Source organism: Chelon labrosus, assembly GCF_963514085.1.
Source record: "Chelon labrosus genome assembly, chromosome: 12".
NCBI lineage: Eukaryota > Metazoa > Chordata > Actinopteri > Mugiliformes > Mugilidae > Chelon > Chelon labrosus.
The window spans coordinates 25,088,427-25,115,359 of record NC_140345.1 but is presented as its reverse complement, the minus strand read 5'-3'; the positions used below and the strand labels follow the sequence as shown (position 1 = coordinate 25,115,359).

At 43.4% G+C, this 26,933-nt stretch overlaps 1 protein-coding gene across 2 annotated transcripts in view; it reads left to right on the top strand.

The window, feature by feature from the left end:
- grik2 (glutamate receptor, ionotropic, kainate 2) overlaps positions 1-26,933 on the top strand; it is a gene marked incomplete at its 5' end in the record, with an annotated part of 218,365 nt that overhangs the window by 153,230 nt on the left and 38,202 nt on the right. For both annotated transcript variants that reach the window (XM_084557525.1, XM_084557526.1), the window contains 4 exons: positions 3,371-3,577; positions 6,533-6,756; positions 13,328-13,446; positions 18,971-19,188. In XM_084557525.1, coding sequence (XP_084413651.1) covers positions 3,371-3,577; positions 6,533-6,756; positions 13,328-13,446; positions 18,971-19,188 — 768 coding nt within the window. The remainder of the gene's footprint in view (positions 1-3,370; positions 3,578-6,532; positions 6,757-13,327; positions 13,447-18,970; positions 19,189-26,933) is intronic.

Sequence of the window (26,933 nt, the reverse complement as noted above, 5' to 3'; positions counted from 1 at the left end):
AACTCCCATGGCCCCACTGGACTAGCTTTATGGAGCGGTTGGCATGGCAGTCTAATAGTCACCACCACAGATCCTGTTTCTGTGGCATCAAATAACGAACTACAACAAAACTTATCGAAAGAAAACTGAAATTTGCATCAGCTTTAGATTAATTCCCTAAAATGACAGAAACCATCCTTGAAAAAAATTTATTTGACGTGTATTTTAGTGTTTTAGTTTGGCCCAAGTCCCGCCCACTAACATGGAGGGGGTGGAGCTTACGACCTATACTGCAGCCAGCCACCAGGGGGAGCTGTACTTGCTTTGGCTTCACTTTTGAGGAGCGGTTCCGCCGTCCATCTTTATACTGTGTATGGTGCAGATAGGGGCATCTGTTACCATGGTGATGCCCCTACTATGTGACATATGTTGCGTTGTACTGAAAAACAAACAAACAAGACTTATGGAAGCATACACATCACCTGCACAACAACCCGCTGTCCCATTTCTGGCTTGGTGTCATCAGCCTCCCATGTCATGTAATTGATGACTGGGCCTGGTGTGTGTGCCTATTTAAAGCACCGGCGTGCAAAGGTTGTCGAGCTCTCCGTTCAATTTTTTTCTTTCTCACCTTCAACAACACGCCTGTACAAAGAAAGTAACTAGTAAGTCTTGACATTGCAGGCCCTCTGGTATTGATCCTAATGTGGACAGTGCTTTCTACACTTTCATCAAGATTACATCAGTATCCTTCCAGTCCTGCAGCTGCCGAGGTATGCTGTAGTAGTAGTAGATATAAAAAGGTGCGTACTGAGCGGTGTCAGCACTGATAAAACTGACGGCTGACGTGTCGTCAAGGAGTGGCCACACTTTCTTATCGAAACCACTTTTTACTTTTGATTAGAAGGTACAAGCAGCCACGCTAAAATCAAGAGGCAGAGACATCATTACGAGAACATTTCTGGTTCCAGTTGTATAATTGATGATACATCAATGGTTGTGTGGGTGTAAAGGAAGTACTTGCCTGTCCAAAAATGTTAATGAAAGGCAACTGGACCTGTAGAGTTTCTTGAAGACGTTTCATCCAAGCTGCTTCTTCGGTTCAGGCACAATTGGAGGGTGTTGCCCATCAGAAACTAGCTTGCCTAGTGTCTGTTTCTGATGGTTAACGCTCACAGTCCTCTAGAACTGAAGAAGCTACTTGGATGCAGTGTTGCCAGATGGGAGACGAAGAAATATCGTACTGTCGCTTTAAAATAATCGTATTTTGACCCAAACTATCGTATGTACTAAAACATCTACACACGCTAGGACAGTGCATTTAAAATCAAAGCTATTCTATGTGCATTGAACTGCAGTAACCTAAGGAATAAACACGGAGGGTGGGCCATTTGAATGAAACAACTGCTTTAGTCATTGTCAGTCAAATGGCAAACTTTCGTATGTTTGCCCTTTTACATCGTACAGGCCCTGAAACTATCGTATAAATACGATAATTAACATAAATCTGGCAATGCTGCTTGGATGAAATGTCTTCATGTCCAGTTCTTTTTTGTATATAACATGACTCTGGATGACTGAACCTTAACAGACAATCATTTTTAGTTTACATAAGAAATGCTTAAATCATCAATTACACTTTTTTACACATATTATATACCAAAACGTGGTTTTCAGATATTTCACGTTTATGTAAGTTACCATATATTTCTGACTGACACGTATGTGGCTTATTCAGTATTTTGAATGGGAAAGCATTGATTTCATACGTCCCTCCCCTCTGTGAATTTTTGAATTTGTCATTACGGCGTAACTGCATTTACGTGCTCTGCTGAACAACATCGTGAGGCAGGTGACAAATTTATCCGGCTGCATGACAAGAAATTAAGACCCCAAGTTGGCCTCAGGAAGAGGGCAGTCACATAAAACTAGATGAAGAGAATAAACTAATCTAAAAAGAGGGGACAGTCCTGACCCTATCTTTATTAACCAAAAGAGAAAAAAAAGGGAATAGAGCCAAGGTGGCAGCTCCCTTGCGGTGCTTCCTGATAAGACGTAGCGGCAGTTAACATGTCAATAAGAGAGGAATGGCTGCTTGGATGAGAAAACACTTAAAGGATTAACTTATTTCATTTGTTGCTTTCTTACCTTGACAACAACAGACATGAGTCTTAAATAAGCAGCTCAGAACTCTTTGTATAAAGTGGCAAAGAGGCTTAGAAGTGTAGTTTTTTAGCCTTAATATACTAGCCGATAGCAGGGGGGAAGAGGAACGACTAGAGCTGAGACCCGGGACGCTTTTACGCCTAAACCTTTTGACCAGCACTGCAGGTTTTGATAACACCGTGCATGAATTTAACACTTTATGTGTGAGATATAAAAATTAAGGGGTCAAAAATGTGGGATTTTATGTTCAGGTTTTAATCACTAAAACTGTTTTATATGCAGCAAAATCATTACACTCAACATCTATCCACTAGAACTGAGGCAAATGTGTGACACGGTGCAAAAACGTCTTTTTTCTTTGGCCTGCTACCACTGTTTTATTTCTCTTTTCATGCAAACTTCTCGCGCGCGCCGTCGTAACTCCAGCCAGCGAAAAATGTGTCAAAGCCGTTAGCTGGCTTTAATGATTTCTCTGTTTCATTTGTGGCACCGTTATATCATAAACAACACCTGCTTGGTGATATATTTTGGAATTTATTTGTCTGGGAGAGACAAGGGAGTCATAGAAATGAGGGACGCGCTTCGAGAATGAGCATCTAAGGCTAACAAAGACAGATGGTGCATGTAGCGGTGGTATAGAGAGGGAGGGAGGGAGGCAGGGGGAGGCAGGCAGAGGAGGAAACGGGGAGCGAAGCGAGGAGGGAAGAGAGGAGGACGTGGCGGAGGAGATGCTCAGTAGGCGGGAAGCAGAAAGGAAACTGTATGAAAAAAAGACATTAGTAATCTCCCCAGCTGCTCGTGTGAACAGAGGGGATGTGCCAGCTCTTACTCTCTCTTTTTGTGTCCCTCTATCAGCATCTCTTATCATATTGACAAAGCGCGTGGTGTCCTGAAAGCTGGGCCCGGGCCCAAAGCCAGCCCGCTGCGCCTGAGAGGAGCATCGAGTCATTTATATGTGGGATTATCTCTTATTATGGTCATGCCTCACTTTCCACCAGCCCGTACCTCACATCCCATCACGGCCCTGCGACTACCGGCCAGCACAGACAAACACGGGCAGCTTTACACATGCCCTAGCAGCTGAGCCGGTTCGTGTTTGGTCTTGCACGCCTCAAAAGCCTATCTCCCATATCGCACACCTTTTCAGATGGGCCTTATCGGCGGGTGAAAGATGCCGAGGGCCGTCGAGACTCATGCCTCTTCCGCTATTTTCACCCCCTGACAGGAAGAGCCGTATGTGATGTTCAAGAAGTCTGACAAGCCGCTGTACGGGAACGATCGCTTCGAGGGCTACTGCATAGATCTGCTGAGGGAGCTGGCCAACATCCTGGGCTTCACATACGAGGTGCGCCTGGTGGAAGACGGGAAGTATGGCTGCCAGGATGAGAACACAGGCCAGTGGAACGGCATGATCAAGGAGCTAATGGACCACGTGAGTCTCTGCAGCATTATCAAATCATAATGTGCGCATATGTTATGTGTGTATATCATGTGGAGCTCTTTAAGTCCAATACTTTGTACAAGGAATGTATAAAAAATGCTCTTTTGGTTGAGACAAATCTACTACAGAAATGTGGGATCACAGTGAATACGTCCCCAGGAAGAAACACAAGTCAGAACTCTAGCTGTGCCTTTACCACGTCATAATTCTTGTAATAGTACTATATAGAAAAGAAATCAAACTGTTTAATCTACGATGCGTAGAGGAAATAGAAGAGCTGCAAACTCCTGAAAAGCATTTGCAAGTAACTCAAACGCGGTGGTGAGAGAACTGCAAATCAGAAAGGAAGGGAAAAATAATCCTTTGAACCGTTTTACCTTCATCTTCGATTGAATCTGGCAGCCTAACGTGGCAGTTTATTCGCTCTCAGACGCCGCGTATTTAAAAGATTCTCTGGTATAAATGAGAGTAAAAAGCAAACAAACAAAAAAACTGGAGAGCATATATAATTTTAGGATGTATATGCACGCACGGTGGCTCAGTTCAGTGAGCTGACGGTTGAAGTAAGAGTCTTTCAAGTGAGTTTAACTAATGCAGGGGTTTCTCTACAACCTGTTCTATCAGCTGAGTGGACGTGTTTCTTTCCTCATGGATGTTTCATTCTTCCAATTCTAACTTATTGGTCGGACAAAAAGAAGCGATTCGCAGGCAAGATTGCAGACATACGCCGATCAGGCATAACATTATGACCACTGACAGGTGAAGTAAATAACACTGACCATCTTGTGACAATGCAGTGTTCCTTGATGGCAGCAGCCATCCCCAGCAGGATGCAGCCTGACACTGGAAGAACTCAAATGAAAAACATGAAGAACAGCACAAGGTGTTGACCTGGCCTCCAAATTCACTAGATCCCAAACTGATCAAGTATCTGTGGGATGATCCACAGAGGCCCCTCCCCTCAAAGGCCCCCCATTAACAACATTCTGTTACCAGACACCACAGGACACCCTCAGAAGGCCCATGTCCAATCTCTGATGAGTCACATCTGGTTTGGAGGCATAAGGAGACCTGCACAATATTAGGAAGGTCGTCATAATGTTATGCCTGATAAGTGTATAATGTATCCTAATGTATCCTAGCCTAAAATACTACATATGTACAACCCTGATTCAAAACAAAAAAAGCTAGGGTGCTGTGTATAAAATGTGAATAAAATAATTATTTTATCATTTTAACCACATATTTAATTGGAAATAGTACAAAGAGAAGAGGTAATGTGTTCAATTTGGATAAATAAATGGCAACCAATTTTGTGTTTGATGGTAAGGGGCGTGTATTCCACTTTCCCATTCTTCCTTCATAAGGGATTTTAAGATTTTAGCTTCAGTTAAGGACCTTCCATGGCTGTATTTATGTGTCACAATGGGTCAGATGTGTCCTCCTGTTGTATGGAGTGCATCATCACATATTCCTAGTGCTTTATAATTATTTTCTTTCATAATTTTTAGGATATTACCAGCCATTGGTTGGGTTGTAAATGAAAAAAATGAGATGTAACGATGAAGAGTCTGATACAGAGACATACACTAAAACGCAAAGAAAAGAAAGAACCAGCACAATTCGAGAGAACAGTGAGCTGAGGAGAGCATAGATCCTTTGGTGACTTGTTTCCCCCACAGAGCTTATTAAAACACACACACAATCAGCTCACAGTGTCGATCATTACACCCAACACAGTCCTGGTTAGGATAAACTGCACGGGCAGAAGAATAGCAGCCACTGCAGCGGCCAATAGTCGATATCTGACCTCATTAGAGGCGGCGCCCACAGGGGGTCAAGTTTCCGTCACGTCCTGCGCTTCTGCTCTTGATCAGCGCAGCGATTGGACACCGTGACAGATAGTCCGGGCTTTTCACGGGTGAAAGGCCCGATCCCCTGCGAGACGCTGTTCACCGTGGGTTTGCCCCGCTTCTTACACAGGGCCTGACTTAGACGGATGGTGATTGCTGTAGACAGGGCCTCAGAAGACGGGAGGACTTAGAGAAGTCTTTAGTTGAGGAGTGAAACGCCGAATTGATCTGAACGAGTTAGAAAGATCCTGTCAGAGGAACTTAGAAAAATTATCCTCAGCCCGTCTAACGCTCAGTGTTCGCATTTGCACCGCTCCGTGGTGCTTCGGATAGATCCAGTGTTGCCTGCTATCAGCTAGATATCTCATGTATCGCCACTGCGAGCAGCGAGCTCAGTCAATTCATCCTCAAGTGATATACGGCAACCTTCATGAGACAAAAAAGGATACATCTTTGAGGAATGAACCACTTGACCTTGCTGTGAATGTTTAGCATTTATAGTCACAATGCAGCCTGAGATTTATTAACTGTCAACCATGCAACGTGGTTTTTACCTCAGATATGGTAACATGAATTTCCTGGGCAGGCGCCATGCGTTGCTTCTCCATATCTACAGCATGTGTTTCCCATGTAATGGTGAGCTATTTGCTCGCCAAACGACGGATTTTACCATATAATGCAGATGTCATACGTACGTACAATAAATATCAACATGCATGGCGCAAATAGCTGCACCGGGTCAAAGTTATAATCATTTTTTCAATAAAACCCATTCCCACTTGATCATGTGGAGTACGACAATGTGTTAGCCTACAGTTACCAACCTTTATAACGAAAGGAGAAAGGAGGCAAGGAAAATAAATGAATGCTTTGATTCAGGCTCCAGAGACCAAAAAAAAAAAGTAAATTTAATAGTGAAAGTATTCTTGATGGGCAGAAAGAGAAAGAGGGCATTAAATTTCTTGCTAAGTGCCTTGGGACAGACTCTGTAGTGTGTAAAGACCCTGTTTTCTTAATTTGATTGCCTCTAAACGCTTCCTTTGCCCGTAACTTACAGCCTATCCCTCTTCCCTTTTATGTTTGCTGTTGACAGAGAGCTGATCTTGCAGTGGCTCCGCTCGCCATCACGTACGCCCGCGAGAAGGTTATCGACTTCTCCAAGCCCTTCATGACGCTGGGTATAAGTATACTGTACCGCAAGCCCAACGGGACCAACCCTGGGGTCTTCTCCTTCCTCAACCCCCTCTCGCCCGATATCTGGATGTATATTCTGCTGGCTTACTTGGGTGTCAGTTGTGTGCTGTTTGTCATAGCCAGGTAACATGCCACTTCAAGTGATCACAGCTCCACACACGGTCAGACAAATGCTTAGCTGTCATCACTCAGCCTCACCCATCTGACTAACAGCAGGCTAAACTGTGCAATTGCAGGATCCTGAGCGCTGGGGCTTGTATATAGTGAGAGCGTACCACTCGGTGACAGCGCTGACACCAAAATACACCAAAGCTCAGCCTCAGCGTCATTGCCATGTAATGTGTTTAATGCAGTTTAACCACACAAGATCACTTACGATGAATGCATTGTCAAGACTGGCACTTGGCACACTTGCTAGCTTAGTCCCGGGCTGCTTCTGCTCTCACACGGGTGCCAGAATAGAAAAAAGCCCCGAAGGAAACGCAGACATACGCAGGAACATAGGCCGCAGAGAAAGAGATGTTGGCCTATCAGCCGTGTCAGGGTTGTGTGTGTGTGTCGGAAAGCAGTGGCAGAAAAGCTTGTGCACTCAAATGATATGTGTGCGTAAGTGAGTGTGGTTTGTGTCAAGCTTGATGTGAGCGGCTGCTGCCCCTCTCCCATCTTTCCCTCACTGTCCCCAATGTCTCAGAGTTCATGTTGTCTTTTCTCTTATTTCCTTCACCTTGCTTCAAATTCAAATACAAGTCAGAGTCGTGTGGAGTACGGTCTTCTTTTTTCTTCCCCCCACCTTCTTGGTTTCGCAGGGTCCAATTACTATCCATATTAGTTTGCCGAGGATAATGCTGGTATATGTTTCTCCTGACAGACCTCTCAGGTGACCATATCTAAGAATCCACACAGCCCATTAAAACTAAAATGTTTGTTTCAATTGTAGGACTGCTCCAAATTTCTCTTTTAAGGGCTATTCCCGGCAATTTCTGCTCTCTCACTGCAGGTAATTAGTGCCCGTCCAAGTTCAAACGGCGGCTCGTTTATTCAAGGAGACGCAAGCCAAGGATGGAGAGCTGTCTGCCGAGGTTAAATAGAACATGCCCGCGGTGAAATTTTGTCAAAAATTCGTCTTTTCTCGGCCAGACTTCATGATCACCATCACAGCCGAACGTCATTTTCTGAAGTAAAAGACAAGGCAACTGGACACGGGTGGTGAACTTTCTTAAAGAAAACTCAAACTAGTCCAGAAGCCTTTGTTTTAGCCGTGATTTAAATATACCATAACCTGGGTCACTGAGAATCTTCACAGACATTTGTTTGACATGGAGTTTAGGGCGGTACAGAAAAGAGCTTTGTACTTATTTGCCACAGAATAGCCCATGACAAAACGTAGGGAATACTGTTATTACAATCTTGCATAGACTGCAGAGTGCTGAATATGTATATAGACACCAATCAGGCATAACATTATGACCACTGACAGGAGAAGTGAATAACATTGACCATCTTGTGACAATCCAGTGTTCTGCTGGGAAACTTTTGGACCTGGCATTCATTCATGCACCACCCACCTAGACCTGAATAGGCACCCCCATCACATAGCAATGACACTCCTTGATGGCAGCAGACATCCCCAACAGGATGCAGCCTGACACAGGAACACACACACAAAAACACTTTAGGAACAACTAAAAAAAAACAGCACAAGGTGTTGACCTGGCCTCCAAATTCACTAGATCCGGTGCTAGATCGGTGTCTGTGTTGTGTAATGAACATGAGCAGCTCTGGCTTGTCTTTGCTCATCCACTCAGCTTGTCTGGAGACGCATCGAGAATGCTCGGGCGAAACGATACAACACATCATTTTGTACGGGTTGTCTTTCCCGCTGCAGACAAATCCTCTCGGTGATGAAACTAGGCCACTGTTTTTTCAAGGCTCACTCACTTGATCCAGTGGCTCGGGCCAGCGGCGCCGTTTGAAGCAGGGTGAAGCGAAAAGGGAAACAAAAGTTCAAGTTAACTCTAAAACTTTTGGGAGACCATCGGCTCAATTGCAAGCCGTGGACCCGGGAGTTTTACCGTTAACGCCCGCGTGTTTTTTTCCGATGTTACTGGCAATATGATCACACAAGAGAGTAAAAAGCAGCAACTGTCATCTAAGTTGGCTCAGAATATGCACCTATCTGTATTTAATATCACGCTAAGTAAGTGTTTGGGTAAGTGTACAAATTTCCCCCTCACTTTATTCCTTCTTTTCTCCTGTACGCACAAACGCATGCTGAGCTACAGTTGCATGTCTTTTTTTGCTGTAGATTATAGGACACAAATGAGAAGTTTAAAAGGCAGATTATGGACTGTGACAAGACCGTGTGGACATTATGTCCCTCCACCATGAAAGAATTAAGTGACAGAACATTGTTTATATTATATTGTCAGGCAATAAATCAATCCATCATAGTAGTGCACATGCAAAACAATTGCTAACTCTCCTCTGCTACAGCGAGGTAGCCATACAGCCATACAATTAAAACATTTTGTTTTAATTGTCCAAGTTATTTGTCTCTCAGATTTGTGCCTTTAGTCTAATACCATAAACCATCATCAAAGAACACATAAAAGGCTTAATATCATTAGGTTTTCATCAGCTCTACATAGAGCTTTGGAAAGCATTTAAAGCTTTGTTGTCTTTACTGACACCAAAAAACTACTGGCAGTGAAGGCTGACTGAGACGTTGCCTCATGCCACCTGTATTTGGACCAAAACATCGGACTACGGCCAACTAGCACGTGATGAAACATCATCGCTTGACACCCAGGTTCAACTGAAGAACGTGTCCGAACAAATGCAGTCCAGATACTGGGATATGTACTTGCCCCGCCTGTTTAACAAAGGGTGCACTGGGAGGCAGCTTGTGTGGACTTGGTACGACCACGCTCCCCAGAATGACCATCCAATGGTTTTCCATTGACTTCCTAAATGACCGTCTTGCATCCTCCCATCCTCCAGTGGCTGTACTTTAGAGTCGAATTGGTCAACCCCGATCCACCAAGTACACAAGTCCTGAGTTTGCATATTTGGTATGAAACAAATCCCCACTATTAACTAGGAGGAGCTCCAAACCTGAATCGTGCTGATCAGTTGGTCTACAGTTTATTCATTCTAGATGATCATGTTTTTGTGGAAAGATGTATTTAAATGTGAGATAAAGATGAAAAACAAGAATAGACTTTACTTTCCTCACTTCTATTTCTGTTCTCGCGCATGGGTGCAAGCTGAACCACCAGTCAAACCTGGCAAACATTTCAGACCAGAAACAAGGAAATGCAATAACTGGAAAAAGTGCTTCCAAACCTTTACACATAGTTAACACAAGAACTACTTGCTTACTTAACTAAAATAGCTTCTTAGATAAAATTTGAGGACGGTCATGGAGTTCATTTCAATCATCAATAACCACCAGATGTGGACAGTTGAGATGAAGCCTGTTGATGGGTTAATGCATCTCACATGGCATCATCCTCCCCTACGCTGTCCACAGGTTACCGTTTTCAAATTCTACGAGAAACAGCAGGAACAACCCCTAAGCGATCAGCCTACACACTGAAAATGGCAGCTTTGATGAAAATCTGGATCGTGGATTGAACATTTGCCGCCTAACTGGATGCATAATCCATTTTTAGCCAACTGATGTTTAATTGCCGCGTCTTTTATTGACTCGAGCAACGTACCGATCCATTCCACTCCACAAAATCCTCTGTGCTATCTATACATTTCTGGAAACGCTGCACACATCCAGCAGATCATCTGTTGTTTTAATTAGTCTAATTAAGAACAACGGAACATGTGAGAACTAATCCAGGCTTTACTGCTAGGGCACTGATTACCAAATCTTACCTGTTTTTATGGTATTTTATATTGCGGGGAATTCGCCATGATAGAGCTCGCCCCACAACCTGCAAATGTTCCACACAAGTTTCCTCCCAGATCCTTAAAATGCCTTTGCTTAATTCTTTTATGGTGGGCAAATGTATTTACCTTACCTCCTGTTCTCATATGTTATTTCTAGGACAGAAAACCACACTCATTTCACAATGACTTTGTAAGCCCAGGCAGTTAAAATGGCAGACAGGCGAGATCTACAGTTTAGTTTCACTGTGCATATAAATACTGTATATATTTATATATATATATATACATATATATGTGTATGTATGTGTGCACATTACACATTTTATCTATGTATGCTTGTGTTCGTGCCGTACCGTGTGACTGACTGGTCTGAGTGAGGATGGACGTGTGCGGTGCCTGAGTTAGAGAAGCTTTTCTTTTCCATCTGTAGGCCTATTCCACATGGGTACACAGCTGTCCCGACGTCTCCAGCTAGAGACGTCAGCGCTACCGGTTGTTATTGCTTGTATTTTTCTCCTAATAACAGCACGGCCGCCGGCTTCTAGGGCGTTTGATAAAAACACGCTGAACATTGCAGCTCTAAAGCCCGCGCACCGTGAAGGAGAATCAAATCCTTCACCTCGAGCGAATGTTGTGGTTTGTGACATAACTGATGAGACTATCTATGCAGACATCCCCCGTCTTGCTTTCTAAGTTCTGTTATTATTACTCATGGTATTGAATTTTGAGTGTTTCCTCTGCGTGCAAAATCTTCCTACCTTAACATCATGTCTGTCCTCAGCCTTTCAGTGACAAGCCATTGCAGAGACCAATCTTTAAACATGTTCTTTTCTGAATTAAGTTACTGGACAGCTCTGAGCTTAATTAATCCCCTCTTTAATGACAACACTGGGAGCCATCAAAACAACATCGATCAGAAGCTCAGGTGTAGACACGTAAAGTCCATCATCCTGTGACGGAGCCGCTCTGACTGTTGATTCATCTCCCTTGACATTGGCGGTATCGGGTGTATTATCACTGGAGCTTTCTGCAGGATGACCCTTCCCCCCTATAGAAAGATAAAAGCCCCTCATTGTTTCTGTGCTGTTGGGAAATTCCTTTTTTTTTTTCTTTTTTTTTTGTCCGGCTTATCTCCGCATCGACCTTGTTCAAAGTTTCCCCCTCTCTAGCGCAGATGACCTGAGATAATGTAAGGGCAGTGTAATTGGATCAAAATGACAGCAAACAGGCCGAGCGGAGCTATAGTGAGAGACAGGTTAAGCCGTGTTGTCTCCTGCAAACAGCGTCGCTTTAGCGTCCCCTGATCCAACCGGCAGCAGTCGAGCAGCAGCAGCAGCCACTACCTGCAGCACCGCGCTGATGACAACTTTGCTCATCCACGTTCTTGGTGGTGAGCGGTAATTGGCTTCTCACGACGCGCGGCTTGGAGGAAACGCACTCGGAGACCTCTGCACGAGGGACTGCGACGCGTAAGCCGCGTGCACCACGGCAAGGTCGCAGTTCAGCTGAACTCAATTTGGCATTGCAAATTGACAAGCAAGCAAATCTGGGACAAATTGAGTGAGCGGACAGATTGATTTAAGTCCAAGGATTCTCCTGAAGCAGAAATCAGGGGGACATTCAAAAGGTCCTTGAGCTACACTACACAATATCCTCCCAACTGTTGTAGGGGTGAAAAGGGACACCACCGCTAACCACATTATAATGGCAATGCCCATTAGTCAATGACAGGGTACAGTTACGATCCTGTCATTTTATCAATACAGCCATACGTCTTCATATAGAGTCTTGTATTACAGTATTCAATTTCAGTACTACAGTATTTTTCCCAGAGGACAATGGATTAAAACCTTGACACGTGGCGGTGTGCAAATTTCATCTGCACCATCCTCCATGCAGATGTTACATCAACTCGGGGTTATTACTCCTGACTTCCGCCGCAGCAGAAAAGGCCCACACTGAGACAAGTCCGTATTATACACTGCAATTTGATTAGTCAAACCCTAGTGTGTGTTAAACAGCTTGAGTCAAGATAGGGCCCCAGCTCTCCCCTCTACTCCAGCACAAATCAAATCAGGTCAGGATGCTTAATTGTAGACCAATCAACCTTTACTAATGTAATGTCACTTTTATTTAACATGAATAAATGAGAAATCTCTCTGCTTGAGGAGCGCGTTGAGTGAGAGGGAGCGCCAGGGCCGGCGTGGGCATGACGGGAATGAACCGTTTGATCTGCTGAATATTAATGCTCCTCCAAGATTATAAGGATTATTAGTTCCTTTCTCGACTGACAATGGAGTTATTTTCAGAAGCCATCGATTAAATTACTGAGGGAATTGCCTTTGATATGAGCACGCCCACATGAGGAGCCACTTTTGGATTATGAGTGGTGTTAATTCAAACCCCATCCCCAACCACCGTATGTTATTAAAATTGAAAAACACACAAGAGAAATTCAGACGAGCAGCCATTTTAAGCTCTATTTTGACTAATAGACTATTCAGTGAAGACATCCCAATCAAAATCTGGAAGTAATTAATGTAATAAACTTTTAATTCACTAATCCAATTAACTGTCTCGCACGTATGTACATGAAGGCGTAGGAATGCATACTGATACTGGAACTGTCTCTGAACATTAATGACTGACCTTTGTTTTCTCTCCCTTGTCTCCCCAGGTAGGATGACCACTCTTGGTCTTTCTTATTGCATGATCATGTGTCTTTATGCAACTGCAGTAAACATGTATATACATATATATATGTGTGTGTGTTCTCTGTTAACTGTCACAGGTTTAGTCCCTACGAGTGGTATAACCCCCACCCTTGCAACCCTGACTCGGATGTAGTGGAAAACAATTTCACCCTGCTAAATAGTTTCTGGTTCGGAGTTGGAGCTCTCATGCAGCAAGGTAGACGCCTCTGCCTGCCCTCCCCCTTTCTCTAGCACAAGTCCCACTTTTTTGCTGGGGGTCAACCTTGCTCTTTAACCAGGCCCATGACCATGCATGGGGGCCTCTGTGCATGTAGCTAGCGGCTTCACAGAGTCCAGCAGGATGGATTGAGTGGATTTTGACTGAACTGACCGGTGAATGAGGATGGTGCTTCTGCATGCTTCCCGTATGTACGTATCCCTCCCTCCCCTCTACTCATTTCCCCCCACTTATTCACAGCCATCTGAACAGGTAAGTGTATCCACCCGGAATATCTGAGTTGGACCCAGTAGGGTGAGATTGAATGAGAATGTGAACTCAGCAGCGTAACATCCCTGACTTGTTTCCTTCTGCCAAACCGATGCCATATCTTCTCAACTAGTTGAATCCTTACACTGGAAAAGGAAAAAAATAAAAAATAGAGACAGATTTAACAGAAAGTGGAATGTTGTCACTTTCAGTGCATGGCACAAAGGGAAATACGGTATGTTGCATTTTTTAAATTAGTATTTTCTCTTTCAGAGCAATTGACAATGCGGCATATTTACAATATTCAGCCACGGTTGCGGGGGCCTGGAAAGCATGCAAATATGTATGTCTTGCATCTGAACAGCGGAATGGTGCGCGCAAGAAACTAGCTGCTTGAAGGGTAAAAGTAAAAAAAAAAAAAAAGGACTTTTAATGTTATCTAGCCATGCAGATGATTTGATTTTATGTGTCCAGGTTTTAAATTTGTCCGTTGGTCGACACCAGTGCAGCAGACGACAAAAGAATAATTTAATGTGTTGTGCTCACAGCGTTGAAAGAATGAAGCTACGGAGTAAGTGTAATCATTTGAAATGTGCAATTAACTGAGCGTCTTATTGCTCACCGCACATTCTTGGATGACTCTTACAATATTGTCATGATATATATCCTTTTTTGGCTATATGAACCTACTGGGATTCTTAAAAATTCCAGTATGGGAAATAAATACTGATTCTGGAGCAGGCCTCGTCAAACAATTGCTTAAATTCCAACCCTAAAGTTCGAGATCAAGAGTTTTTGTTTGAAGTACTTGGACAAAAACATACGTGAGCATTCATTTTGATCTTTTTCTAAGGCTTTCAACCGTTATCCCATGACCATCCCCCGCAAACGCACTCTCTACAGCACGACCTGTGTTTTTAATGTCTTTATCTTTGTGCGTGCGCCTCAATCTCCACTACTAGTATTACGCGGCAGAGGTTGGCAGGCATGCACAGATTTTTGAAACCTGGACAATTAAAATCAAAGGTGTCTGCCCGACTAGATGCCAATAGAGGTGAGTCCACGGACAAGTCAGCCTTTCCTAGGATTAAGGAGCTGATAACCTATTTCTTGTTGGCTGGTTGCATGCTGTGACTAACTTCTAATGCATGCGTACTAATATCCCCACATTGGCTACTATCATTTTCCACTAATGCTCATTCGTTTGACTCATAACGTGTAAATATGATTTAAGATTATTTGAAAGTAAAAAATGACCACTGGTTTGATTGTAACCTTTCCCCCAACAAAACTCCCCCAAGATATTCCATAACGATACAGCGTAAAACAGGTTTATAAATGCAGAGGATAGAGATAGACAGTTAGAGATTTATGAAAATGTAATGCAATTTAGGCGCAAATGTGTAGTGTGGTGTTCTTTGAAAAGCCAGCCGAACAGATTCGAAGCGGGAGACCAAGTTGAGAAGATGTGGTTGAGGGCCAGAAGGCTGTTGGGGACGAGGCTGGATGAACACACTGTGTCTGCATGGTGCCCTGCTGGTCTTACACTGTAGAGAGGCTCCCGTGCCCGGTGGCTTGGCCCGCCCCCCAGAAAACTGTGGGAAGTGCTGTTTGGTCATGACGTTACCTTGGGTACATGACAGTCAGCCCCAACCAGGCTCTGTTTGGGTTCGACTCGAGACTCTCTGAGAGGGTTGTTCAGGTGTTTTCTGTTCAGTTCAGGCCGTGGGGGCAACACAGAACGAGCAGAGTCAATCGTTATTGCAGTACTGATGAAAATGTGGTTCTTTTTATGCTGTTTGTTCTTTTGTTTTTTTCTTGTTTGTGGTTTGATGAGTGGGCAAAGTGGGTGGCTGTTGGCTGTAGATTGGATGAGCAGACTGCTAACAAATGAGAGGCTAGACAGACAATGAGTTTTTAGTAGAAACTAAAAAACTAAACTAGTTCAACTGCGTGAAGCTTTTTGAAGGACCTTTCTGAGATTACCGCTTAAAGGGAAACTCCTCCGTGCGCACAATACTGACAGTCTTAACTTTTCTAAAAGAGAAAACTTTCCAGCGTTATTACATTACCTTGTGAAACTCTTTTAAACCCATCGTAACCGGGCAGTCCTGTGTCCAAAAAGGCAATTGAAATAACTCCCTGACTAAAACACAGACGCCACCAGCATCGTCCTGCAAGGCTAATGCAGCTAATGCAGCTGCAGCCTTTGCTTCTCTCCCCCGGATTGGCTCCCGCTCTCTGCACTGCAAAAACATAAATAGGCTGGCTGTCCTCTTGCTTTATCGTTAGTGCAGGCAAGCAAAAAAAGTCTTGAAATCAACACTTTCTAACAAGTATAATATTATATATTATAAATTAAAGCGCAATACGTGTTTATTTAAATTTAATTTAGTGAAAAGGGACAAAATAAAAATGATAATTTTACACCATGATAGAAAACACTTAGAGCAGACCTCCAGTTTCCTAACCTCGTTATACTACAGAATTATATTTCTACATAAATAATCACAATTCATCATATAAGTTGGGACCATTCACGAATTCCAGGTGTCATTTTGAGTGTTTGAAAAGTGTTTTAGTAGGTGCTTTTTAGTATATATGTGTGTGTATATAACCAACGAAATCAGCATAGGCATTGTGCATCCAATTCCTTAGCTTTTATGACTTAACAGATTTATTAATAATGGTGCTTTCACACAGAAGCTGGGAGCATTTATCCCGCTCAGTGTTGCCAGATGGGAGATGAAGAAATATCGTACTGTCGCTTTAAAATTGTCGTATTTTGACCCAAACTATCGTACGTACTAAAACAACTGCACACACTAGGACAGTGCATTTAAAATCAAAGCTATTCTATGTGCATTGAACTGCAATGGCCTAAGGAATAAGCACAGAGGCTTGGCCATTTGCCATTTGACTGACAATGAATAAAGCAGTTGTTTCATTCAAACTATCATATATTTGCCCTTTCGTACCACATAGGCCCTGAAACTATCGTATAAATACGATAATTATCGTATATCTGGCAACCTCAGGTCAACCCTGATCCCTCAGGTCTTTTGGTTTGAAATAGTGTGAAAACAGCAATTGCACTCCGCTTAGTGAACTGAGCTGAGCGTGGTTAGAGAGAGGGTGATCTCAGCCCGGATGCAATCACTCCCTGGAGCGGTTCCTTTGCAGTGTGAACACATGTTACCCATGGACCAATACGATAACATAATAACAATATAACCAGTAATTTACTTGACACATCCCTAGAGCACCCGACAGTGTGCACATTTGTGATTCTTCATTTGATTCATTTCATATTTAATATTTAAGCTTTCCTGCAGAATTATGACCAATCACAAAACAGTTTGCAAGCATGTCAGAACTTTGTCTTGCCCGCTCTGTGAACATGAACCACACCAGGGTTAAAAGCAGCATAGAAATAATATTGTATCAACTGATCCCTGAATCAGAAGGAAGTGTAGACGTGAAAGGACCCAAAGAATCACTCAAATGCGTTATGTGTGAAACAGCGAGCCTGCCGTTCCTTCTCCGTTGCAGCATCAATAGCAGTGGGCTCGTGAAACAGTCGGCTGTCATGTCTTCCCCTGCACGCTCCCTCTCTACTCGACAGCTCACTCAAGGGACCGTGAGAAAGAAAGAAAGTTTGATGAAAAGTGAGAGTGCAGATTGAGGCTCTCTCTCAAAGGGAGAGGAGTACAGAGTTCTTAACCTCCTATCTCGCCGACTCTTTATCAGCTTTCCCTCTGAGTGAATGTGCAAAATCCCGGATTTCAAATGCTTAAGCCTCTTGAGCAGAATAGTCCTGACATAACCCAGGCCCACCTTCTTTCACCCAGACAACAAACCTCCCTCCCTCCCACCCCTACCCGAGCAAATAGCTACAATCCCCTAGCACCTTCATGCTCTGCACAGATTCTGCATAAAACTCTGACACTCTACTAAAAGACAAAACAAATACAAAGGACCCAGTATAGAGCCAATATATATGAAGGCAAAATAAAATCTGTTTACGTCTGCAATGAGTTAGTCCAAGATGCACTTTACATGGAGTTTAGCTTTTATGAACTTTTAATATAAAATTTGACATTGGTGAGTAGTTTCAAATTAATTTTACAGAGAGATACAGAGATAAGTAGCTCGGTACAGCCAGACTCAATTCTAATCAGATTGTCTGTCTGGTAACACACCATTGGAATTTCATTAGGCTTGTTTGAACCATAGACTGTATATAAATATGGACAATACGACCCCACTTTCTGGCATTGGCCAAACTGACGCTACTTTCCTGTCAATTTGCGCGGTGCCATCTTTCTGGAGCCAGAGTATATACACACTGTACTTATTTATTTTTTCCAATTCTCAAGATCCTACGGGACCGCTTTACGGCCGATTAGCATGGCAACTTGCAGTGGATCATGATGTCACATCCCGTTTCTATACCGTCAAATAACTAACTAAAATGAAACTTTTCAGAAAAGTGGACACTTGAACATGCATCGGTTTTATATTAACTACCTAAATGATATAAATCATCCTTGACATGTACTTTAGTGTTTTAATTTAGCCCAAACCCCATCCACTAACATGGAGGGGGTGGAGCTTATGAGCTATACTGCAGCCAGCCACCAGGGGGAGCTCTACTTGCTTTGGCTTCACTTTTGAGGAGCAGTTCCGCCCTCTATCGTTATACTGTCTATGGTTTGAACTGATACTGATTAATAAAAATAAATGCAACTGGATAGCCCTACAACCAATCAGAGCCATTTTGTTGTGAACAAACTAGAGGACTATGTTGCTATAACTCTTTTGTCCATCACCCCATGAAGCCAAACAAAACAGGGAAAGGTTTGCCATTTTATTTCCTTAAACCCCTATTTATCTAACCGACTATTCACATCACAAATGACTCTAGCTGAAATCCAGCTGACTCAATCTCAGCGGTTCCACTGGTTCCCCACATTCTGACAGGGCTGACCTGCTTTTGTATTCCTTTTTCATTTATTTGGATTTAAAGACAGCAAATCAGGGAAATATGTTGGAAATATTAGTTGTAGAGACAGGACAGTGAAAAGGCTGAGGCGTCAGTGTAAGGCTAAATATCAACCACTGTCACGCTGCCCACTCTGTCCACTCTGTGCGTTTTGTGTCTGAGCGTGTTAGCAGGGCCTGGGTGCTGCCCCCTTTCCGAGCACTTATCCCGCACCAGGCCTCACCACCCTCCTCTGCTCCTCTCGTCCAGGATCTGAGCTTATGCCGAAAGCCCTCTCCACCAGAATTGTAGGAGGAATCTGGTGGTTTTTCACGCTCATCATCATCTCCTCCTACACTGCAAACCTGGCGGCCTTCCTCACCGTGGAGAGGATGGAGTCGCCCATCGACTCTGCTGACGATCTGGCCAAGCAGACAAAGATAGAATACGGAGTGGTAGAGGACGGCTCCACCATGACCTTCTTCAAGGTCAGTTACAGCTGGATATTATTAAACTCGCTACAGTTCTTTTTTTTTTCCCCATGTAAAGTTCCACTGCTCTGTACCACCTAGGGATTTACAGGAAACCAATACGTCTTTGTCAAGGCTTCTAAGATGGTTAACTCTTGCAGCGATCAGCATCATGTTACCAGTGAATTAATACAAAAGTGTACATAATATCTGATATTAAATAAGGTACCGATATCAAGCTCAAACCGGCATAAAAGATCTTTCTTGGTTTGCCGTGTTTAACCACAAAACTGAAATATCTTGGGGAATAACATTTGGTCTTTCAAAACAGGAAATAAAAGCGTACTTTTTACTCTCTTACAAGTTACCTTGCAGGCTCAGCTTATTAATACGGAACATAAACAAGCATCACAGTCTGTTCAACATTAAAGTGATGCATAAATAATTAGAATTAGTTGTATTTCTGGCGCTACTTCACCTGCTACCACGGGGCATGGAGCAGGAAATGACACAGTAGAAAGGTAAAGACTCCAGTGGACTCCAATGGAACGACTTCATTAGACCGACGTATTTTGGCTCGTGGCCTTCATCGGGGTCATCAAATGGAAACAACAAATCGTATACGTGCACATACGAGCCAATGGGGGACCTGCAAGGTGGGCTTGGTCATGTGACATATATCCACGTTCACATACCTGCTGTATATACCAGCAAGGGAACATGGTTGGGTAAATTATCAAGCGGTTTCCGGCCTCATCATTCAACCAGACTGCCAAGAGATAAAATCGCTGGTAAAGATAATATATATATCAACACAATAAAAACAATAAAATCTGTATAAACAGGGCACATGAGAGGCACAAAGGTGTAAAGAAGGTACAAAAAGATGTTGTATAAAAAAACATAAAATGTTTCATAGTTGACATTAGCACCACTTTGGCTGGTCTTAATAGCTTCTATGCATGTAAAATATGTCAATAATTCGAATTAGAGTAATACAAATCTGAAACGGGCTGTCTGCATTTTCAGTACTTTTGGGTACATTTTGATGCTTTACTACTTTTTCTTAACCAATTGAGACTGGATGCATATACTGTATGACCCTTTAACATGATATTGTGTGATTTTCTTGCACCATGTGCATGTTGCATATGCATGACACAAGGTTGCTTTGAAACACGGCCCAGGGTTTTCTGAGGGTGACGTAGGTCTTAATGCGTTAAATCAAATTTTGAATGCACATTATTTTTACTTGTGTTGAAGACTTGAGTGCATCTTCTACTGCTGTGATTTAGCATTGCACTTTAATAATATCAGTGGTAGTAAGCAGTGCCTCTCAGTATTGTCTTTCGTCTTTCAGGCCTGTTCTCCAGACCAAGCTTTCATGTGAGGGCGGTCTAATTCCCAGAACTGGCACAGCTCTTTCTGAGCCAGTTTTCACAGGAAGCACACTGTTTTTATGCAAGGCGACTGTCATTTTTCATGGTAACTACATGCGAGAAAGAGCTCAGTTCTAACAAGCTTCCCCGATCGAACCCAACTTCAAGCAAGCCACAGTGGAGTTGAACCACGCTGGTTCAACCAATCAGCATCCTCAGAGAAACCACTGGCAGCCTTTGGGTGCACTCTAGGTGTGAAAACAATGTATGGTGACCACAGCAAAACTTAACCTGATTGGTTGATGTTAGTCTGTGATAAATGATGAGAGACACACGCTCAATACAGAAAGGTAAGAACTGCTTTAATGGCAGTTGGGGGTGGGGGGGCATCTGCAGACTTGAGGTCCTGCATTTCACACTCCTGTATCTCCGATTTGAGGGTAGAAGTGTGAACAGTCCATGTTGGGGTTTAGGTGGGGTTCTTGGTGATGGAGGCAGCTCTCCTGTGGACTCAACGCTGGTCGATGCTCTGCAGAGAGGGCAGTAGAGTCCTGGTGATCTTCTCGGCAGTCTTCACCACTCTCTGCAGACGTACAGGCGTACAGTCCAGATGCATGGGTATTTGTGAATTAGCCACGTTGTTAAATATAGCTTTTGACACAGGGACCTCTTACAAGATAGGTGTATGTCTGGGGCCAGGAGTCAAGGGCTGTACTTAAGAATTCAGATTTACAACTCCCTACACTGCCTGGCCAAAAAAAAAGGTCACCGCCTGTATTTAACTAAGCAAAAACGTAGGCGCCTCCTATTGGATAATTACTGCATGGGCGATTATCTTTCAGCTGGCAACAAGTTATTTAACCCCAACTGATACAATGAGTAGCCTTCTCATTTCTTAAAATCTTCTTGGAAAAGATATTAGTCTGTTTGAGATGGGTCAAATCATTGGCATGCATCAAGCAGAGAAAACATCTGAGGAGATTGTAGAAACTGCCAGTGCCAGTGACAATGCCAGGATTCATGGGGCTCAAACTGTGAAAGAGTGGTTCAGGGAGCATGAAACATCATTTTCACACATGGATTGGCCACCACAGAGTCCAGACCTTAACCCCATCGAGAATCTTTGGGATGTGCTGGAGAAGGCTTTGCTCAGTGGTCAATACAAGATCTTGGTGAAGAATTAATGCAACACTGGATGGAAATAAATCTGGTGACACTGCAGAAGCTTACCGAAACAATACCACAGTGGCGACTTTTTTTTGGCCAGGCAGTGTGTAAAGCTGTCCAAGAGCATGTTCCCAACCCAGGACCGTCTTGCTGTGAGGTACTGTGACAGTGCTTCATATCCTGGTGTACCTTTTGCCAGTGACACAGCCTGGAAGCATTCAGAAGAGTTCTGCCTGTGCAAAGTCACTGCTTGGTAATCCTCTCAGTGTTGGATCATATAGAATATGTGCCGCATATCAAGGACGTTGTGTTAATCCAGGCAAGTTTGAAAAAAAAACAGTTCTATTTGGACGGATTCGAGATTTTATTTCTTCTTTTTCGCACCTTATTGTCATCAATCTGTGCAAGAGGCACATATGCGTTCCCATGTACTGCTCACGCACACAGGGCCACAGTTTGCGTGTTTAATACCACGGTGACTAATAAACGTGTGAGTATGTGCTCACACCAATTCATTAGAAAGCTGCTAGAGAGATGGTTCCACCGTCTTTTTTTTCTTCTATCATTTCACCGTACAAATCAATGAAAACAACAGTTGGTGTAAATTAGCAGCATATGTGCTTGTTAATCATCCTACCTATGCTGAGCTCCATCTGCAGCCGTAATTCACAGCCTCGGGTCAGACGCTGTTAGTCCGACTGCTGCAGTGCATCGTTTGCTAGTTTGTTGCGTGTGCACGGGACAATACCAGATCTCAAAAGTGCCTTGAGTACCAATGCGTAGAAAAAGTACTTTATACATACATACATAGAAGACTGTTTACCATTTACATTCATAAAGCAGCTTTTCTCAGATGTTTGGATGCACAGGCGTCAATTTTTAGAATTAGTTTTATTTGACAAAGCAGGGTTACATAACATACATGTCTAAAAATAAGCCTTTGCACATTTTGCACATCTGTCTATCAATTTTTAACAAATAATTACACCTCAAATGATGTCAAGGTAAGTGAATTGTGGAAAGTCTGATCTTTAAACTGCAACTAAATTCTAAAATATTCAAATTACTCCACTTACGGCATTGTTGCTTGTGAAATACACTGGTCCTTAAGCTTAAAGTTTTTGTCATTTATTTACTGATATCTTGATCTAACTTTTCTCTTTTTTTTTTTATCTTGAAACCTTGTGTAACGTCTCCTTAATGCAGTCAATACCACACATAAAGGATAGTGCAGATCATTCAAAGTGACTGAGTGGAATTACCTAACTCACACAAATATTTAAACATTTAGGAGTAAACCTGCTCAGTGAACCAGATATATTTGATCATTTTTGACAGTGAGGGTGGCGGACATCTAACCTGCCACCACTCTCCCAACTTGCATCTTACTCCCTTCTGTTATGCGTTTGCCTCAGCGAGGGATCGGGGGGGCCGTCTTTGCACAGCCTCCACCTCAGGTCCTGTCCTGCTGTGGTGCAACATCTGTGTCTATTGATCTGGCGCTTGTCCTAGTGCTGCCACGACCAGAGACTTTGTGCTGTCCTTTCTAGCCACTGGCAGGATTTCTTGATGTCAACCACTCTCTCTTAGTATTTCCAGAATTGCTTTCCAGCTGGCCGAGGCTGTAGACTTTGCTGTGTGTTTAAGTGCAACCTTTTATGTCCAGACACAGGGCGCGGCGTGCCCAGGCCCATATGCCGTCTGGAGTTCCATGTTGTTGCTGTGGCCACCATCAAGCGCTCGTCCATGTCTGGAGTTTTAACAGTTTTCTGGTCTCCTGCTGTATCTGTAATAGTTTACCTGCTGCACATCTCTTCATTCTGTCCTAATTGCATTGAAAATGTGTCTAGCTCAGTGCTGCTCTGGACAGTGGCACCACTGCTCACATTTTAAAACCATTATTTGTTTGTTTCTACCTCCGCAGAAAGCAGGGTTATTTTCTTTTTGGTGCTCTTAGGTGCCATTTTCTAAACACCTGTCCAATTGCACTAGCTTGTGGTTTGTGCACAACATTATGACCACCTTCCTAATATTGTGTAGGTCTCCTTTGTGCCTCCAAAATAGTTGTGACTCATCAGAGAATGGACATGGGCCTTCTAAGGGTGTCCTGTGGTGTCTGGCAACACAATGTTGTTAGTGGGTGGCCTTTGAGGGGAGGGGCCTCTGTGGATCATCCCACAGATACTTGATCAGTTTGGGATCTAGTGAAGTTGGAGGCCAGGTCAACACCTTGTACTCCTTGAGTTGTTCCTAAAGCATTTTTGTGTGTGTGCCTGTGTCAGGCTGCATCCTGCTGGGGATGGCTGCTGCCATCAAGGAGTGTCATTGCTATGGGGTGGGGGTGCCTGGTCTGGTCTAGGTGGGTGCTACATGTCTAAGGGTGTATTCACACCTGCCTTGTTTAGTTCGATTAAAACGAACTCAAGTTCGTTTCCTTGCTTGGTTCGGACCTTTTTGACTGGTGTGAATACAATCACTCGAACTCTGGTGCGGACCAAACAAGCGGACCGAGACCCAGCTGAGGAGGTGGTCTCGGAGCGGTTCCTACCGAACCCTGGTGCGGTTCCTTTATGGTGTGAAAGCAGCCCGACCTCGATCCGACCCAAGTTGCAAAAATCTACCTTTTTGGATTTGACGAGCTCCCGTAGTTTTCGCGCATCTATCAAGAAGCGTCTGTGTGTCTGTCTGTCTGTGGCACGCATATGTCGCGAACCGTTGGCCCGATTGATTTGAAACTGGGCAGGTGTCTCGCTACGGGCACGAAGATGTGCACTGCTAAGTTTGACGTTGTTTGGATAAGAAATGTAAAATATATCGGTAAAATAGGTTTTCTCCGCTCTAATATTTCTAGTTGCCTGATGACAGTTCTAAATTATTGCGCTGGCTCAAACGCTAGATGGTAACCATGGCAACGGAGACTCAACGTTATTTTACAGTTTACAGACAAAACATGAGTGATTTGATCATCTATCTATAAATCAAGAATTTCTTTTAACTTATTTGGTGAGTTTGTGTCTGTCTGTCTGTCTGTGGCACGCTGATTTGAAACTGGGCAGGTGTCTTTGTGGGGAGGAGACATGGGTCACGACAATGGTCACAACTGAAAAATCTTCTTCAGCTCCCACTATAGGAATACATACTTCCGACGGGCACTGCACTAGTTATGGGAAATGTAGGATAGCCCAGTGACACACACAACAGAGAGAGACACGTGAAGCAAACAAACGCAGGTAGGTTAGGTAGAGATGAGCCGTGGCTTAACCTGGAGCTCTGAGGAGACACGCTGCCTCCTAGATATCTGGGCAGATGTCCAGATATCTCAAATGCTGGAGAAAACACATAAAAATGCAGAAGTATATAAGATTTTTAGTAAACAAATGAGAGAGAGGGGATTCCAGCGCTCAGTTTATGAACCATATTGCTAGCATAATAACAAGTAGAGTACGCAAAGTCTCCATTGTAGCCTATTTACGTGGGACATTTGGCTTCCTTCTTTACCCCGCCTATACGTTTACCAACCAATGGCTGAACGACCTTAGCACATGTGTTTTTGTTTATAAATTCTGGTCCGGTACCAATTAATCACAGTGTGAAAGCGAACCGCACTAAAAAAAAAAAAGAAAAAAAAAATTGGTCCGGACCAAAGCAAGTGAACTAACGGACCTTCCTGGTGTGAATACGCCCTAAGTAACATCCACACCAATGAATGCCAGGTCCAAAAGGTTCCCAGCAGAACATTGAAGTGTCTCAAGATGGTTAATGCTATTTACTTCTCCTGTCAGTGGTTGTAATGTTGTGGCTGATTGGAAGACACCAGACTCTGAGTAAATTCAGGACGATCGCCCTGGGATTTCTTGAATGACTAATTGTTTCATCAGTAAACAAGACAATCTGACCTTGAAATGTCCTGTTAAAATGAAAAAAGATAAATCACAGTCTGAACAACTTTAAAGCTGAGCTGTTTTAAAACCATGCATGTAAGTTGCTTTTGCTCAGAATCAGGTTTTGTCTTTTTCTCAAATTGTCAAATTAGAAATTAGAAAAAGAACGGCCTCCATCCATTCGTAAGCTAAAAACAGGCCTCCGTGTACGTGCCCATCGAAGACGAGCCTAATCATCCACTTCAGTGAAGAGTGGAGAGTGAAATGACAGGCCGCGCTGAATGTAGAGTAAGACACATCGACGTAATAGCTACATGTCTAAGTAACATCCAATACCAGGTCCAAAAGTTTCCCTGCAGAACATTGAATTCTCACAAGATGGTCAATGTTATTTATGTCTTCACCTGTCAGTGGTCATAATGTTATGCCTGACCGGTGTATACTGTAGGTCTGCAGCACATACTGTATGTGAGTTTACTGGGTTGTGTCCTTATGCTAATTGCAAAGTGCCTGGCACACACGTCCAAATTAAGATCAAATGCAATCCATCATCATGCCCCGGCAATGTTGCCAGATTGGAATATTTCATGCCCAGTAGGGTAGTTTGGAATTTTATGTTGCAGGTAAAAATAGAGTTGGAGCAGGCGAACCAAATTTGGACAGTTTTTTTTTTTCTCTAATTACTTTTTAATGCCGATTTGAAACAAACACATTTACATTAGTACGTTTAATCCTTGAGCCACTCAGTCACTCTGCCCGCTGCAGACTGCACCGCCTGCTCTGCGAAGGTAAATATATTCTGTCCACACATCCCCGTATAATGTGTTTAAAAGACATTGCTGTGATGATGGATGTGTTTGGATCAGGCTTATCATCGGCTTCATTTTGACTCCGTGCAGCACGCTCGCGGATGACGTGCACATGCATCGAACTCCCTGCTCCAACCGTGGAAAAATGACTAAATACTTACTGTTTGGGCAATTATTGTCTTCTGCTGTAAAATACATGTCTAATGGGCTAATTATGTTAATGCCTGCGCGGGATAGTCTCTGAAGCACTGATGCGTCTCACTCGTCTTCCAAGCAGGGACATTCCCTATGGACCGTTGCTACAATAACACTGAATAATTTAATAAGCAAACACACACTACTGCTGCTGCTGCTGCCGCCGCTGCTGTGTCTCGCTTGTTAGCTGATAAAATAACGTCTTATAAAAAAGCAGCGGTGGTTTTTCACCTTGTGTGTGTAACGGGGTCGATGGCTGGCAGAGTCTGTGCCAGAGACGGCAGTCCCTTACATCGGCGTGGCACGGAGCTCCATGTCCCCGGGCTATACAA